This window comes from Antedon bifida, chromosome 1, assembly GCF_963402885.1.
Source record: "Antedon bifida chromosome 1, ecAntBifi1.1, whole genome shotgun sequence".
Classification (NCBI taxonomy): domain Eukaryota; kingdom Metazoa; phylum Echinodermata; class Crinoidea; order Comatulida; family Antedonidae; genus Antedon; species Antedon bifida.
In genome coordinates, this window is record NC_136226.1 from 10,008,706 (window position 1) to 10,023,297 (window position 14,592).

Here is a 14,592-nt window from a genome sequence, read left to right on the forward strand (position 1 = left end):
GAGACCGCATTGGAAGAACTTCTAAGCAGAGTAGTGGGTGATTTTTTAGAAGAAGGTTCAGCTACAAAACTCGCTGATGATCTTTACTGCGGCGGTAATACAGTTGAAGAGGTCTTGAACGTATGGAGAAGAATCCTTCATGCACTATCCAACTCAGGACTACATTTATCCGCTACCAAAACCGTTATCTGTCCTAAGACTACTAACATTCTTGGGTGGATATGGAGCCAAGGGACACTCCGAGCTAGCTCTCATCGCATTTCAACATTATCTAGCTGCCCGAGACCAGTCACCGTGACCGGATTACGATCGTTCATTGGCGCATTTAAGATGCTATCTCGCGTTCTCCCGCGATGTGCACCTATTTTGTCACCTCTTGAAGCTGCTGTCGCTGGACGACAATCCCAAGAGAAGATAGACTGGTCTGACGAATTGCTCGCTAGTTTCGCAAGTGCGCAATCTATCCTCAACTCACCACACACGATTGCCATCCCACGAGCAAGTGACCAATTGTGGATTGTTACTGATGGTGCCGTCAAGAAATATGGCATAGCTTCCACCTTGTATGTCTCCCGTGACAGCAAACCATTACTCGCTGGTTTTTATAGCGCTAAACTACGCGGACGACAAATGACCTGGTTACCATGTGAAGTCGAAGCTCTTTCAATTGCCGCATCCACAAAACACTTTAGTCCATTTATCATACAATCCGCACATCAGGCACACATTTTGACAGACAGTAAGCCGTGTGTCCAAGCCTACGAAAAGTTGTGCAGAGGTGAATTCTCTGTGAGTCCTCGGGTTTCAACCTTCTTATCCACTGTTAGCCGCTATCACGCATCTGTTCACCACCTCGCAGGTTCCGCAAATATGCCGTCTGACTTCGGGAGCAGGAACGCACAACCTTGTGACGCTCCTTCTTGCCAAATCTGCTCTTTTGTCCAACAAACCGAAGACTCTGTTGTTTTCCAAGTGAACATTAAAGACGTTATATCTGGCTCCACTAAGCTACCTTTCACTAGTCGTCCTGCTTGGCTGGCCATCCAGTCTGAATGTTCGGTCCTACGACGCACTCACGCTCACCTTTCTCAGGGTACTCGCCCCCACAAAAAAATCACAAACATTAAAGATGTCAAGCGCCTTCTACGGTTTTCTACCATAGCCAAGGATGGTCTTTTGGTCGTTCGTAGGGATGAGCCACTCGCACCCGTACGCGAATGTATTGTTGTTCCTCGTGATGTCCTCGAGGGCCTTCTCACAGCACTTCATCTGCGTTTTGACCACCCTTCGTGCCATCAGCTTAAAACGATCGTTCGCAGATATTTCTTCGCTCTCGACATGGATGCCTCTGTGGAGCGTATCTCAGCAAGATGTCACCACTGCGCTGCCCTTCGCTCTATTCCACATACCGTTATCCCGCAGTCCACCGGAGACCCACCCGATGCAATTGGTACCACCTTCGCTGCTGATGTAATTAAGCGTGAACGACAACTTATTCTAGTGATGCGAGAGTGTGTAACATCATTTACAGTCGCGTGCATTATCGACAGCGAACGTCACGACAGTCTACGAGACGGTTTAATCCGCCTTTGTATTGAGCTCAGGCCTCTTGACGGCCCACACGCTGTAATTCGCACCGACCCTGCTCCTGGATTTGCTTCGTTGGTCAGCGATAAGTTGTTAGCGCACCACAGAATAATGATTGAGCTAGGAAGAACCAAAAACCCAAATAAGAACCCAATCGCCGAAAAGGCCGTACGTGAAGTGGAAGACGAACTTCTTACACAAGAACCCACTGGTGGATTAGTCACCCCAACTATGCTCAAAATTACTATGGCTTGCTTAAACTCTCGACTACGCTCATGTGGTCTCTCTTCTAGGGAGATGTGGACACAACGCGACCAATTTACTAACGACCAAATTCCTCTGTCTGACAGTCAATTAATTATCTCACAGCACAAACGTCGTTTAGCCAATCATGCACATAGTGAAAGATCAAAGGCTCCAACGGGCCGTTTTCCAGCAAGCTCCGATATTGATGTTGGTGATCTTGTGTACGTCTTAGCCGATCGCAACAAGTCAAAGGCCCGTCATCGTTATCTCGTAACGTCGGTTGATAACACTTGGTGCAATATCCGCAAATTTATCGGTTCTCAGTTACGTAGTACGGCGTACAAAGTCAAGCGTACTGAATGCTACAAGGTTCCCTCGTCACCATCTCCTCGATCGCAACATTATTACCAAGAGGACTCGAACAGCGATGACGATTATCAAATTCCTGAGCCACCGCGTACAAACATACCTATTGAGCTGTCAACCCCAGCCGATCACGCTTACCAGGTTGATCCATTGCCTACCGGTACCGACTCAGAGTTCTTAACTCCTGCTGCTTCTGATGATGTCCGCCCTCTCACTGACCTCCATAAAGTCGTTATTCCACCACCAGTGATAGAACCCAGACGATCTACTCGCAGTCATCGCTTACCCACTCATCTTAACGATTTTGTACTTGACAAGTGACTTCTGATAAGTATTGTGGGGCAGAATAATCCCCAAGCTGGAGGGCAGTCTACCCGATGAAAGCTCGTTTTTCAATTTTTTATATATGATTCACAGTTTGTCCCGATTTGCCGTTTTTGTTGTTGACTTTGTTTTTTTTTGAGAAAAGGAAAAAAGGTAGTCACGCCAGTTTGGCTGTTATGTCACGTACGGCGCTCCATATGAGCCGCCTCGTTGTTGTTGTTTTACATACGAATGTTTACTGTTTGCTTTGTTAATAAAGTTACATTATTGTTATACCTCAAGTATCGGTTATTCAGTTGTATTATCTGTGTGAGTATTGTCTATATTATTACCAAGTTGGCGTAGCAACTTTTATATTGTCAAGATTATTCGTGACATTGATATAGACATGAAACGTTTATATTTTTTATTTTAGATTATAAAAGGATTCCAATAGAAATAAGAAGCTTTTTGGGCTACCCTGAACAATTTTTTTTATAAAAGTATTTATTGGTAATGTCAGTAATTGAGCACTTTGTATAAATTATATACATTACAAATCACTGTCACACACAAAGAATGTGAAGACTCTACAGAGGGCGCAATTGATATCGCGATCACATGTGTACTTGGCGCGAAAAAGTTAAAGGGCCTTTAAATTGTAAAAAACCATACAAAAAAACAAACAGTGAACTAAAACAAAAAGTACTTGTTGCAATAAGCACTGTAAATTGTTGAAAATGGACGTTGCTGACCAAAGGACTGGTAGCATAAAGGTTAAAGATGATGTGGGAGAAAAATGCCAAAAGCTGTTTCAGGATTTTTTGGAAGAGTAAGTAGATAATTGTGTCTAAAACTTATCGCCTGTTGTGTTGGACCCTACCTTAGCTAGCCTAGGCCTAGGCCAGTTAGGCCTGGCTAGGGTGTGTATCTAGAGTAGGCCTTAGCCATGGCTTACTAGGCTTATAATTATATCTGTAGCTTGTTACTGCTTGTTTATAAAATAATATAAATGATTGATTGATAAATGATAGGTACACAGTGGATGGTGATCTTAAATACCAACAAGATGTAGAAGAATTAGTTCGCCCTGAACGCAACACATTGACAGTGAGTTATGATGATATACAAAGCTATAACCAGCAACTGGCTACTACCATACAGGAAGAATATTATAGGTCTGTATTATAATTATGTAATTCATTTATATAGCGCAATTTCCAAAGGCTTATTTTATTCGCAATTTTAATGATTTGCGCAATTTGAAATTTCACAAGAATTTTCGTGCGACCTCGCTATCAGAAGTCCAACTTCCAACGCACTGTATGCCACATGCTATATCAGTCTTCACACAGCACAATTTTCAGAGGGTCTCGTATCTAAGAATGCACCTGGGCCCAACATTGCGTAACTTTGGTGATCTGACGAGAACCAGTATTTCAATTAATTTTAATAATAACTTTTTCCAAATTAATGGGTGTGGGTGGGTCAAACTTATTTGTAACTTATATGACTCTCCCCCCACATGACTGAACTACTTTTCATTGTATTTATATGCAATTTTATTTAACAAACTAATTTAACATAATGTCATTGTGTATATCATGTATGTTATAACATTTTGGAAATAAATTTAAGTGTTGTTAAATTCACAGGGTCTATCCATACCTATGTAGAGCAGTTCGGAATTTTGCTAAAGATAGGAGTCAGATTCCACCAACGAAAGAGTTTTATGTTGCCCTTGAAGATGTACCAACAAGACACAAGTTAGTAAAGATTTTTATTCCTTATTGATTTTAATCTGTCTCAAACTATCCTACACAGTATCAATTACTTACTATTTGTTTGAAAAACAATATATTTTTTTTTTCATTGTATTGCAGAGTGCGAGAGTTAACAACAGTAAAAATTGGCACACTGACGCGGATCAGTGGTCAGGTGGTACGCACTCATCCAGTTCATCCTGAACTCGTTGCTGGCACATTCACTTGCATGGATTGTCAGGTGGTCATCAAGGGAATTGAGCAACAATTTAAATTTACACAGGTAGATTTTATATATATGTTATAATATGTTGTTGTAATTGTTTACCCAAATTTCTTTCTGGCTGTTTTGCATTATCATTTTGATTTAACTTTTTGCATATTTTATTTGCATTGAGATCCAGCCTCTGATACCCACTGTCATTTTTTCAGTAATTTTCCTTTTGATTTTTGTTTGTTATAAATAATAAAAATAATAATGTATAATAGCAAAACCTGATTTTGATCAAATTTTTTTCCAGCCAACCATCTGCCCAAATCCAGTTTGTGCTAATAGGTCTCGGTTTCAACTAGATACAAACAAGTCACGGTTCGTAGATTTTCAAAAGGTCCGTATTCAAGAGACGCAGGCTGAGCTTCCTCGTGGTAGTATTCCAAGAAGGTGTGTTTCATTTTTTGCTTTAAAAAAATGTACATTTATATATTTCTTGCATCTATTAGAATTTTAAAATGGCAAAGGATGGTTAATTTGGTAGTTCTCACTCTTAATTGACTGTGAGGTATGGGAGTTTTTAGTTGAGCAAGATATCAGTGTGTGTTTTTTTTTTACTAATTAATACAATCATACAATTTATAAACGAAAGATTAATAAAGATCTATTTGCTGACTTTGTGTTTTGAGGCATGTGATAATACACCTGACACACACATAGCATGCCATTGCAGTGTACCATTTGCAGCACACTTAAATTTCTACAAACCAAGATACACAAACAGCACACTTACAGCACCCTGGATGTGTTTTAAGAATATAATTTGTTGTATACCTGTAAAAAAGACGAGGCCTGATTTTTGTTAATACTAGTATTATGCAATAGCCACACAACTTGTTATTTTTAGAATCCCTACACTTTCTATAGAAAAATGAATTAAATATATAAATGTTTGATTTCAGTGTTGATATTGTGTTGAGGGCTGAAGCAGTTGAACTACCACAGGCAGGTGACAAGTGTGATTTTACTGGCACATTGATTGTTGTACCAGATGTTTCAAAGCTATCAGTACCAGGTAAGTCTAAATTTTAATCTCTGATCAGTAAATTGAGTGATACATTTGAAGAACAAATTTTTCGGTTATTCGTTTATTATTTATTAAGGCAAAAGATACATTTTACAAAATAAAAACAAATCAAGAAATTAAACAAATTCTCCACACATATAAAACATTATAAGAATGATAAATATACAGTAGAACAAGTTATAAAAAGAATCTTCTGGGAAGTATTAGTATGGTTTGTATTAGAATAATTCTTACTATAATTTACAGTGATGTAGCCACAAGAAATAAAGTGGTGCGATTTTCCCAAGAAACAATCTCTGTTCAAGCCACTGGGTTGTCAAAGGCCTCTGTGAAAAAAATGATCAGGTTGAAACCTTACCAACTGGTGGCTACGGCCTTAAGTAATCATGATTTTCAATTTACAGGTGCTCAAGCCGAGAAAGCATCTCAAGGAGGTAGAGGATTGGAAGGTCACGATCACGAAGGAGTGCGTGGTTTGAAAGCTTTGGGTGTACGTGATCTGTCCTACCGTCTTGCTTTCCTCGCCTGTAATGTAACTGCATCAAACCCGCGGGTAAGATATGTCTTTTTGCATTTGTATGGTAATTACAGTTGATAAAAACATGTAATGCTAATGAATTAGATTGAAGTTTTTTAATACAGTAGAGCACCTCCTTTGGGCCACCCCTATCAAGGGGATACTTTCCTGTGAAACGAATGAGGGGTAATATATTTTTAACACTAGAGTCAATCAACTATTAAAGGACATGTCTATTAAGGGGACAATTTGTTGGATCTCAAAGGAATGGGATTCTACTGTAGTTTTATCAAAATTATATTAAATACTTGATTCTCACTCATGAGGACAATCAAGTATATTTATCGAAACATCAAAAAACTCAACAGTTCTTTTCAGAGCTATATGTACGTGGTGTACTGCATATATTACATTTGATTTCGCCATGCAAACCTTCAAACAATATATTTGATTCTTTATAATGTGAATGGAATAACGATTGCATTTCATAGTTTGGTGGAAAGCAGCTTCACGGTGATGAGATGTCAGCTGAAAGCATCAAGAAACAAATGACTGATCAAGAATGGCAACAAGTTTACGAGATGAGCCAAGATAAGAGTTTGTACAGTCACCTTATATCAAGTCTGTTTCCTACAGTGCATGGTAACTACTTTATAATATGAGATAACTTTTTAAACACAGAATTATATCATTGCCCATTGGAACAGGATACGCATTAGTATAATAATGGTACGTAAACAATGAGTCGGATTCCAATGGCTGGATAATTGTGAAAAATGGGTGTAGTATTTAAGAATAGAACCATTCATACAATGCATTCCAGATTTCGTACTAAACGTATGTGTATGTGTAATTAAAAAACATGTTTGGCCATTTAGCTTAAACAAGAGATCTTTCCTGTTGGTTTTATAGGCAGTGATGAAATAAAACGTGGTATTCTTTTGATGTTATTTGGTGGTGTCCCAAAGAAAACCAAAGAAGGTACAAGTCTACGTGGAGATATCAATGTATGCGTTGTAGGAGATCCAAGTACTGCAAAAAGTCAGTTCCTCAAGTATGTATTTCAGAACATTTTCTACGTTCCTTTCCTCATTATCTTTATTCTCTGTCTTAAAAAAGCTTAGTTATGTTTTTCAATATAATATAAACAAGGGATGAATGTTATTCGGTTTTGATTTGTATATTTTCTTCTCTCTTTAGAGCAGTTGAGAACTTTAGTCCACGCGCAGTTTACACAAGTGGAAAGGCCAGCACAGCAGCTGGTCTGACCGCTGCGGTTGTCAAAGATGAAGAATCTCATGAATTTGTCATCGAAGCTGGCGCCCTCATGTTGGCTGATAATGTAAGTTTGTGGTCGAATTTGTTTTTATCTTTGATTTATGTATCTTCATTTTTTTGCTGAATGGATTGTTTACAATTATATACATAATAGTGCTTTAAATATAAGTTTGAAATATAAAGATATTCACATTGAAGTTTGTATGAAGAAGTACTGTATGCTTACATCATGTAGTAAAGTATTTTATATTCAAGAGGGTCTGAAGTATCAATGGTAAATGAAGTTATTAAAGCTTAGTCTACACTAGCAAACTGTTTTGTCCAACTTCTTCGAGTATGCAAACTATTCGCTAGTGTAGACTAGCTTTAATATGTCAGGATGTTTATATTTCAGGGTGTGTGCTGCATTGATGAGTTTGATAAGATGGACCTGAAAGATCAAGTGGCAATCCATGAGGCTATGGAACAACAAACTATCTCTATCACAAAAGCAGGCGTCAAGGTCGGTGTCTGAACAATTATGTAAAGCTCTGTCTACACTATCAAACTAGTTTGATAAAAAAAGTGTGATGTGCCCAAATATGGTGGTGATATGCCCAGATATGGTAGTGATATAACATCATCATGTCTATATATGGGCACATCACATTTTTTTGTCACATAAAGTTTGATAGTGTAGACAAAGCTTTAGACTTTTTATTCTAACCAAACTGTTACAATATTTTACTTTGTTTTACTTTGGTAGTGAAATAAATATACTATTCTGTTGCAGGCTACATTGAATGCTCGTACATCAATTCTTGCAGCAGCTAATCCTATTGGTGGACGCTATGACAAATCTAAGCCTCTTCGTCAGAACATTCAGCTTTCAGCCCCAATCATGTCTCGATTCGATCTGTTCTTTGTTCTTATTGATGAGTGCAATGAGGTAAAGTCTCAGAAGCAAATCATTTCAAGTCTCATTTTCTATAGAGTTTTAAAGATTTGTTTTTATATAAACTTACATATTTGGCATGAAAAATAGATTGGAAAAAATATTGTCAGCAAATGTTTGTCTGTAGTACAGTAGTTTTATTATTCCAAAAGACATTCTTCCTTTACATTGTTTTATTGCCTCTTCTCTATCTACCATTTACTATTATTGTTACGTCAATAAACTATTATTTTTTGATGTAAAGAAGGGAGGATGAATGCAGGCAGGAATAAAGAAAAGTTTTTTGTGATTTTTTGTGAACGCCTTGTTATCATTTTGTAGGTAACTGATTACGCCATAGCTAGAAGGATTGTAGACCTTCATCACCATAATAAGGAGTCCGTACAAAGAGTTTACTCTGTTGAAGATATCCAGCGATACATCATGTTTGCCAGGCAGTTTAAACCAAAGGTGAGTTATTAATATTTTACTATAATTTAACATAATAAGTAAATCATACAGGAAATGCCAAGGTTGTTAAATCAACCTAAAGCTTGTCGCAAAAGGAAAGTCTTGAACAGTTCAAAGACATACATAATCTTTATTCCAAGGTTTTGATTTTAATCCATGTTAACATTATTATTCAGCCATGACTTTGGCTGACCCAAAGGTTATGTCATGTCAAGATTCATTGTTCCTTCTTTGCAATGTCTACTAAGTTCATCTGGGAACAATCTCAATTTATAATTTTTTTTTAAATATTCTTTTTATGTTACATTTCCAGATCAACAAAGAATCTCAAGATTTCATGGTGGAAGAGTACAGACGACTCCGTCAGAGGGACAGTACAGGAACAGCTATGTCATCGTGGCGAATCACAGTACGACAATTGGAGAGTATGATACGTCTGTCGGAAGGCATGGCTCGTATGCATTGTCAAGATGAGGTATTGCACCTTTATATACACATTTTGTCATATGACCCTAGTGGTCTAATGGTAGGATGTCTGCATTTCATCAAGCAGAGTATTTGGGGTTTGAATCTTGGGTGGGGTGGCTTTTTCTTGCAAATTTCTCATTACCATTATAAATTAATTTCCACTGGGTGGTTTAGAGTTTCTCCGATGCCTGTCCAGTTATATAAATGTCCAGTTATATAAATGTCCAGTGATTTAAATGTCCAGTGATTTGATGTGTTTGTTTTAATAGACTCTGGGTTAGTTTGCTGTAGGTTTTACTATTACAAATGCTATCAACTTTGTTGTTAAATGAACCTAGAAATGGCAACTTGTTTTCTGCTAGGGCCCATTGGGCACAACCTTTTTATTACACATTAAACACTTGACTAGAATATATTTTGCCATGTTTTTCCAAGGAAAACTTACAACTGAGATTCATTTTGAAATTTGTAGGTACAACCAAAACATGTGAAAGAAGCATTTAGACTTCTCAACAAATCAATCATCCGTGTTGAACAGCCAGTTATCAACTTTGAAGATGAAGAAGAAATGGCCGAACCAGGTATGTACAAAACATAGCCAGAAATTAAAAATAGTTTTGTATGTCTGATAACGCCGAAGTGTTGGCCATCAGCAATTTTATTTTCCAATATCCAATATGCTAATAGTTATCAAGATTTTAACCAGCCTGTTAGCGGCGATGATTCGCTGTTGCTTTGGATTGAAATAAATAAATAAATTACTTTCATTAGATTTGGAGAATGGTGAAGAGAACGTCGCAATGGAAACCTCTGAAGAGAGACCAGAGGAACCAGCAGAAACTGCTCCAGCAGCAAAGACATCCTTGAGTATGTCATATGAGGAGTACAAGACCACATCAAACCTGTTGATTCTTTACATGAGACAGCAGGAGGATAAAGAAGGTTAGTGTCACAGTTTAGAAAGATTTATACAGTATAACCCTTCCTTTGAGATGCACCTAATTAGGGGACATTTTGTTAGGTCCTGGAGGTATCCCCTTATAGGAGTTGCATTAAATGAAGATACAAATCCTCTTACAGGACAAACAAGATAGATATTCTGTCTAATTGTATACACTTTTAATCACCAAATTTAGTTTCAAGGATTTTATTTTGCTGCTGCAGCTATTAAAGCCAATATCAACTCAAATATAAATTTGAGAATTCAACAACAATTTGAGAATTCCTAATAGTTGCACAGCGCCATCTATTGGCCATCATTCTCATTTGTTTTAACTTTCAGATGATGAATTTGAAGGTGTTCGTAAATCAGCCCTTGTTGATTGGTATTTGCGGGAACTGGAAGATGAAATTGAAAGCGAGGCTGAGCTGATAGAAAGAAAGACCAAAGTAGAGAAGATTGTTGACAGGCTTGTTCACCATGTAATAATATTTACAATTTTTGACACCTTTTTGTAGTTTTTTAAATATAAACTCTGTCAAAACATTGAAAATCAAACACATACAAACATCATAATGAAACCACAAAACATGTATTGGGAAATATACAACAAAGGCGACAATACTCCCTCATTCCCTGGTCTAAAATGCTATTGATATGAAATCCAAGACAACACAGTATTGATTTTAATGCAAATTTAAACTCCTCCATCCATTTATTACAGGACCATGTGATAATTGAACTGGACAAAACTGGATTGAAAAAGAGGAAAGGTGATGAAGAAGGCGAGGAATTGGTTGACGAAAAGGATCCCTTATTGGTTGTACATCCAAATTTCACGATTGATGCTTGAGTAAGGCCCTGTTTTATAGACTGTCTATGGAATTCCTTTCTTTCTGGTATTACATGAAAAGGATCCCTTATTGGTTGTACATCCAAGTTTCACGATTGATGCTTGAGTAAGGCCCTGTTTTATAGACTGACTATGGAATCCCTTTTTTTCTGGTATTACATGAAAAGGATCCCTTATTGGTTGTACATCCAAGTTTCACGATTGATGCTTGAGTAAGGCCCTGTTTTATAGACTGACTATGGAATCCCTTTCTTTCTGGTATTACATGAAAAGGATCCCTTATTGGTTGTACATCCAAATTTCACGATTCATGCTTGAGTAAGGCCCTGTTTTATAGTAAAGAATGCCTATGGAATCCCTTTCTTTCTGGTATTACATGAAAAGGATTCCTTATTGGTTGTACATCCAAATTTCACGATTGATGCTTGAGTAAGGCCTTGTTTTATAGTAAAGAATGTCTATGGAATCCCTTTCTTTCTGGTATTACATGAAAAGGATCCCTTATTGGTTGTACATCCAAGTTTCACGATTGATGCTTGAGTAAGGCCCTGTTTTATAGGAAAGAATGCCTATGGAATCCCTTTCTTTCTGGTATTACATGAAAAGGATCCCTTATTGGTTGTACATCCAAATTTAATGATTGATGCTTGAGTAAGGCCCTGTTTTATAGGAAAGAATGTCTATGGAATCCCTTTCTTTCTGGTATTACATGAAAAGGATCCCTTATTGGTTGTACATCCAAGTTTCACGATTGATGCTTGAGTAAGGCCCTGTTTTATAGTAAAGAATGTCTATGGAATCCCTTTCTTTCTGGTATTACATGAAAAAGATCCCTTATTGGTTGTACATCCAAATTTCATGATTGATGCTTGAGTAAGGCCCTGTTTTATAGTAAAGAATGTCTATGGAATCCCTTTCTCTCTGGAATAACATAAAAAGGATTCCTTATTGGTTGTACATCCAAATTTCACAATTGATGCTTGAGTATTAAAGGCCCTGTTTTATAGACTGTCTATAGAATCCCTTTCTTTCTGGTATTACAATAAAAACCTAATAAATATAGTAACAATTTGAAATCTGTATGACAGATGCTTGTAATGGACAATACAGCCTGTATATTCACAAACACTTATTTTTTGCTTTTGTATATTTATTTGTGATACTATTGTATTGTATGTGCATACAGTACGTACATGCCTAATGTTGCATTTTTGTATTACAAACATCTAACAAACGTTTTGAATGAATCGGATGAAGAATATTTCTTTAAAAGAATTTGTGCCAAGTACAGTGTACCTCACATTAATAAAGAACCATGACAAACAATTGTGGGTTCTGAAAGTGTTTTTACGCAAGCAGTGATTAATGCTATTGGCAAGTAGAAATACCAAGTGTTATAAGGTTGTATATTTGATGAAGATTTTGAGTAAAATTATAATACACAATTGTATATACATGCTCACTATACCAAATAGATTTTCTAGTTTATAGAATAACATGTAGCTTTCTAAACAAATTAAATAAAAAGAACGACAATTGTTTGTGTTTATTTGTTGCCACAATACTGCCTGCATTACTTACTGTCATATTGAAAAGTGAATACTGTATTAACCTTGAACGCAGAATTGGGTCAAGTTTAGTTCACAGGACGGGCCTCATATTGCATAATGGAAAATTCTTATGACCATCGTACAGTACGTGCATCAGTATGGTACAGTACTATGCAAACTCTTCCTTGAGCTCTGTCCACACTATCAAACTTTATGTGACAAAAATATGTGATGTGCCCATATATGGACATGATGATGTCATATCACTACCATATTTTGATTGTGTAGACAGAGCCTTGCAGATTGTAAACAAATGACTATTTTAATACTTAATTTTAACTTTATCACACAATACACGGTTTATGTTACCTAATTGGTGAAACACATTTTTTATTGATAATATAGAAGGAATACAAACATTCATAACAATGAATTTAATATTGGTATAAACTTGACCTACTGTACAAATTATAACTATTGGTGAAATCAAACGGCAAAATAGTTTATTTATAAAACTACTGTAAGTGGTATTGTATGTTGACGTGCAATGGTGCAACTTGATCATGTCATACATAGTAATAGTTCTGAACAGGGTTGGTTTACTTTACTAGTAATTTTGTAGCAATACTCACATGATCTCTTTAAGTTTAATGTTCTATACTAATTAAAAATACTAATTAAAAATGCGCATGTCTCATAAAACCAATATTCTAAGAAATTAAATGATTAACCCATTCTATTTCTAAATAGGAATTTCCATGGTATTCAGTTTGTTCTTAATTCTTGGTATGTAACATATTGCAAACTCAGAAAACCATGTTGGAATTTTAGTCCAGAGATCATAATATCCTATTTTGCTGCTACAGTATCTGTGCAGTACATTGTATTTAAGTATCTGTTTTCTGAAGTACAGATACCAGTTAGCTGACGGTAAATCATTATATCTATTTATAAGCAAAACTTTTTTACATGAACCAACAACCATTTTTTTAGATTTATAATGATGTACAAGGTACACAGTAGAATATGTTTTTTTGTTATTACAGTGTCTTCTTTCCAATCATTTATTGACAATAGAAGTCAATGGTTTCATCACTATATATTCCATATCTGGAGCAATATTGCAATGTCACAAAAAAATCACTAAAATTAAATTTCTTCTCATTTATGTTGGCTTGTTTGGGTCTTCAAAGTCATCTAGAAAATTCTCTTGAGAAACAGCATAAATTGAATAGGAATCTATTTAGTTTTGTTAAGGAGGAGAAATAATAATTGTTTAGAAATCGAACGGAGTTCACTCCTCTGTAATTTGTCCTACTGTGTCTTGTGATTAATTATTAAGTATGAATTGGGTATACAGTACCCTGCCTGTGTGGATGGTCTACTGTCCAATATCAGTAGCATGGAACTATAATATATTATAGTTTCATGCTAGTAGTAAGTAGCTTTATTTATACTGTATCTATATTCCTATCTAGGCCTGCAAAAACAACAAGAAAGTAATAAAATAAAATAATATTAATATTTAATAAGTATTTTTTTTATTAATTAATATTTTTTGTAGCAGGAAATTAATTTTAGTATCACTAAGTGCTAAATCTAAATGAGTTTAAATAATTCCAAAGACAATATTTAAAATAATGACATGATATTATTCATCTGGAAAATAGGCCTAGCCTGGGCCCCTATCCTATAGCTGGGTGGGCCTCATGCATTCAGTTCTGTTTAAAAAAAGGATACAGACTCCGGCAACTCCAGCCCCAAGTAGCAGGGCTACAAGTGTATTTCGTTTTAACCAATTTTTCTTCTTTATTTGATGAATTTTTTCCATATGAGCCTTTGTAACTTTCGCCATGTATTGCCTATCAGCATCTGTCAAATTGTCAGTTCTAGGATTAACTCTCGTCATGTGTTCTGGTGGTTTAATGTTGGATCCATGAGTGTTGCCCGAGGAAGTCGCCATATTGTTTTTTATGTACGTTGGTGAAATCCATGAGGCGGTATCCACCAAAACGAACTGGCACGATCCATGAGAGGTA

General features: G+C 36.4%; 2 protein-coding genes across 2 annotated transcripts; one reads left to right on the top strand and one right to left on the bottom strand.

Moving 5' to 3' along the window:
* Positions 1 to 3,154: 3,154 nt before the first annotated feature.
* Positions 3,155 to 11,158, top strand: LOC144841221 (zygotic DNA replication licensing factor mcm6-B-like). Its single transcript, XM_078697480.1, has 18 exons — positions 3,155 to 3,334; positions 3,537 to 3,680; positions 4,158 to 4,268; positions 4,386 to 4,548; positions 4,787 to 4,926; positions 5,439 to 5,551; positions 5,968 to 6,116; positions 6,572 to 6,722; positions 6,993 to 7,134; positions 7,281 to 7,422; positions 7,753 to 7,860; positions 8,131 to 8,286; positions 8,614 to 8,742; positions 9,056 to 9,217; positions 9,683 to 9,791; positions 9,982 to 10,152; positions 10,493 to 10,632; positions 10,875 to 11,158. The coding sequence occupies exons 1-18, from the start codon at positions 3,243 to 3,245 to the stop codon at positions 11,001 to 11,003; spliced, it is 2,451 nt and encodes an 816-aa protein (XP_078553606.1). The 5' UTR covers positions 3,155 to 3,242; the 3' UTR covers positions 11,004 to 11,158.
* A 1,044-nt stretch (positions 11,159 to 12,202) lies between these two features.
* LOC144841230 (cytochrome c oxidase assembly factor 3, mitochondrial-like) lies at positions 12,203 to 14,586 on the bottom strand. Its single transcript, XM_078697490.1, has 2 exons — positions 14,294 to 14,586; positions 12,203 to 13,792 (listed from the first exon to the last, which is right to left on the bottom strand). Exons 1-2 carry the CDS (start codon positions 14,514 to 14,516, stop codon positions 13,719 to 13,721), a joined length of 297 nt encoding a protein of 98 aa, XP_078553616.1. The 5' UTR covers positions 14,517 to 14,586; the 3' UTR covers positions 12,203 to 13,718.
* Between the last annotated feature and the right edge of the window lie 6 nt (positions 14,587 to 14,592).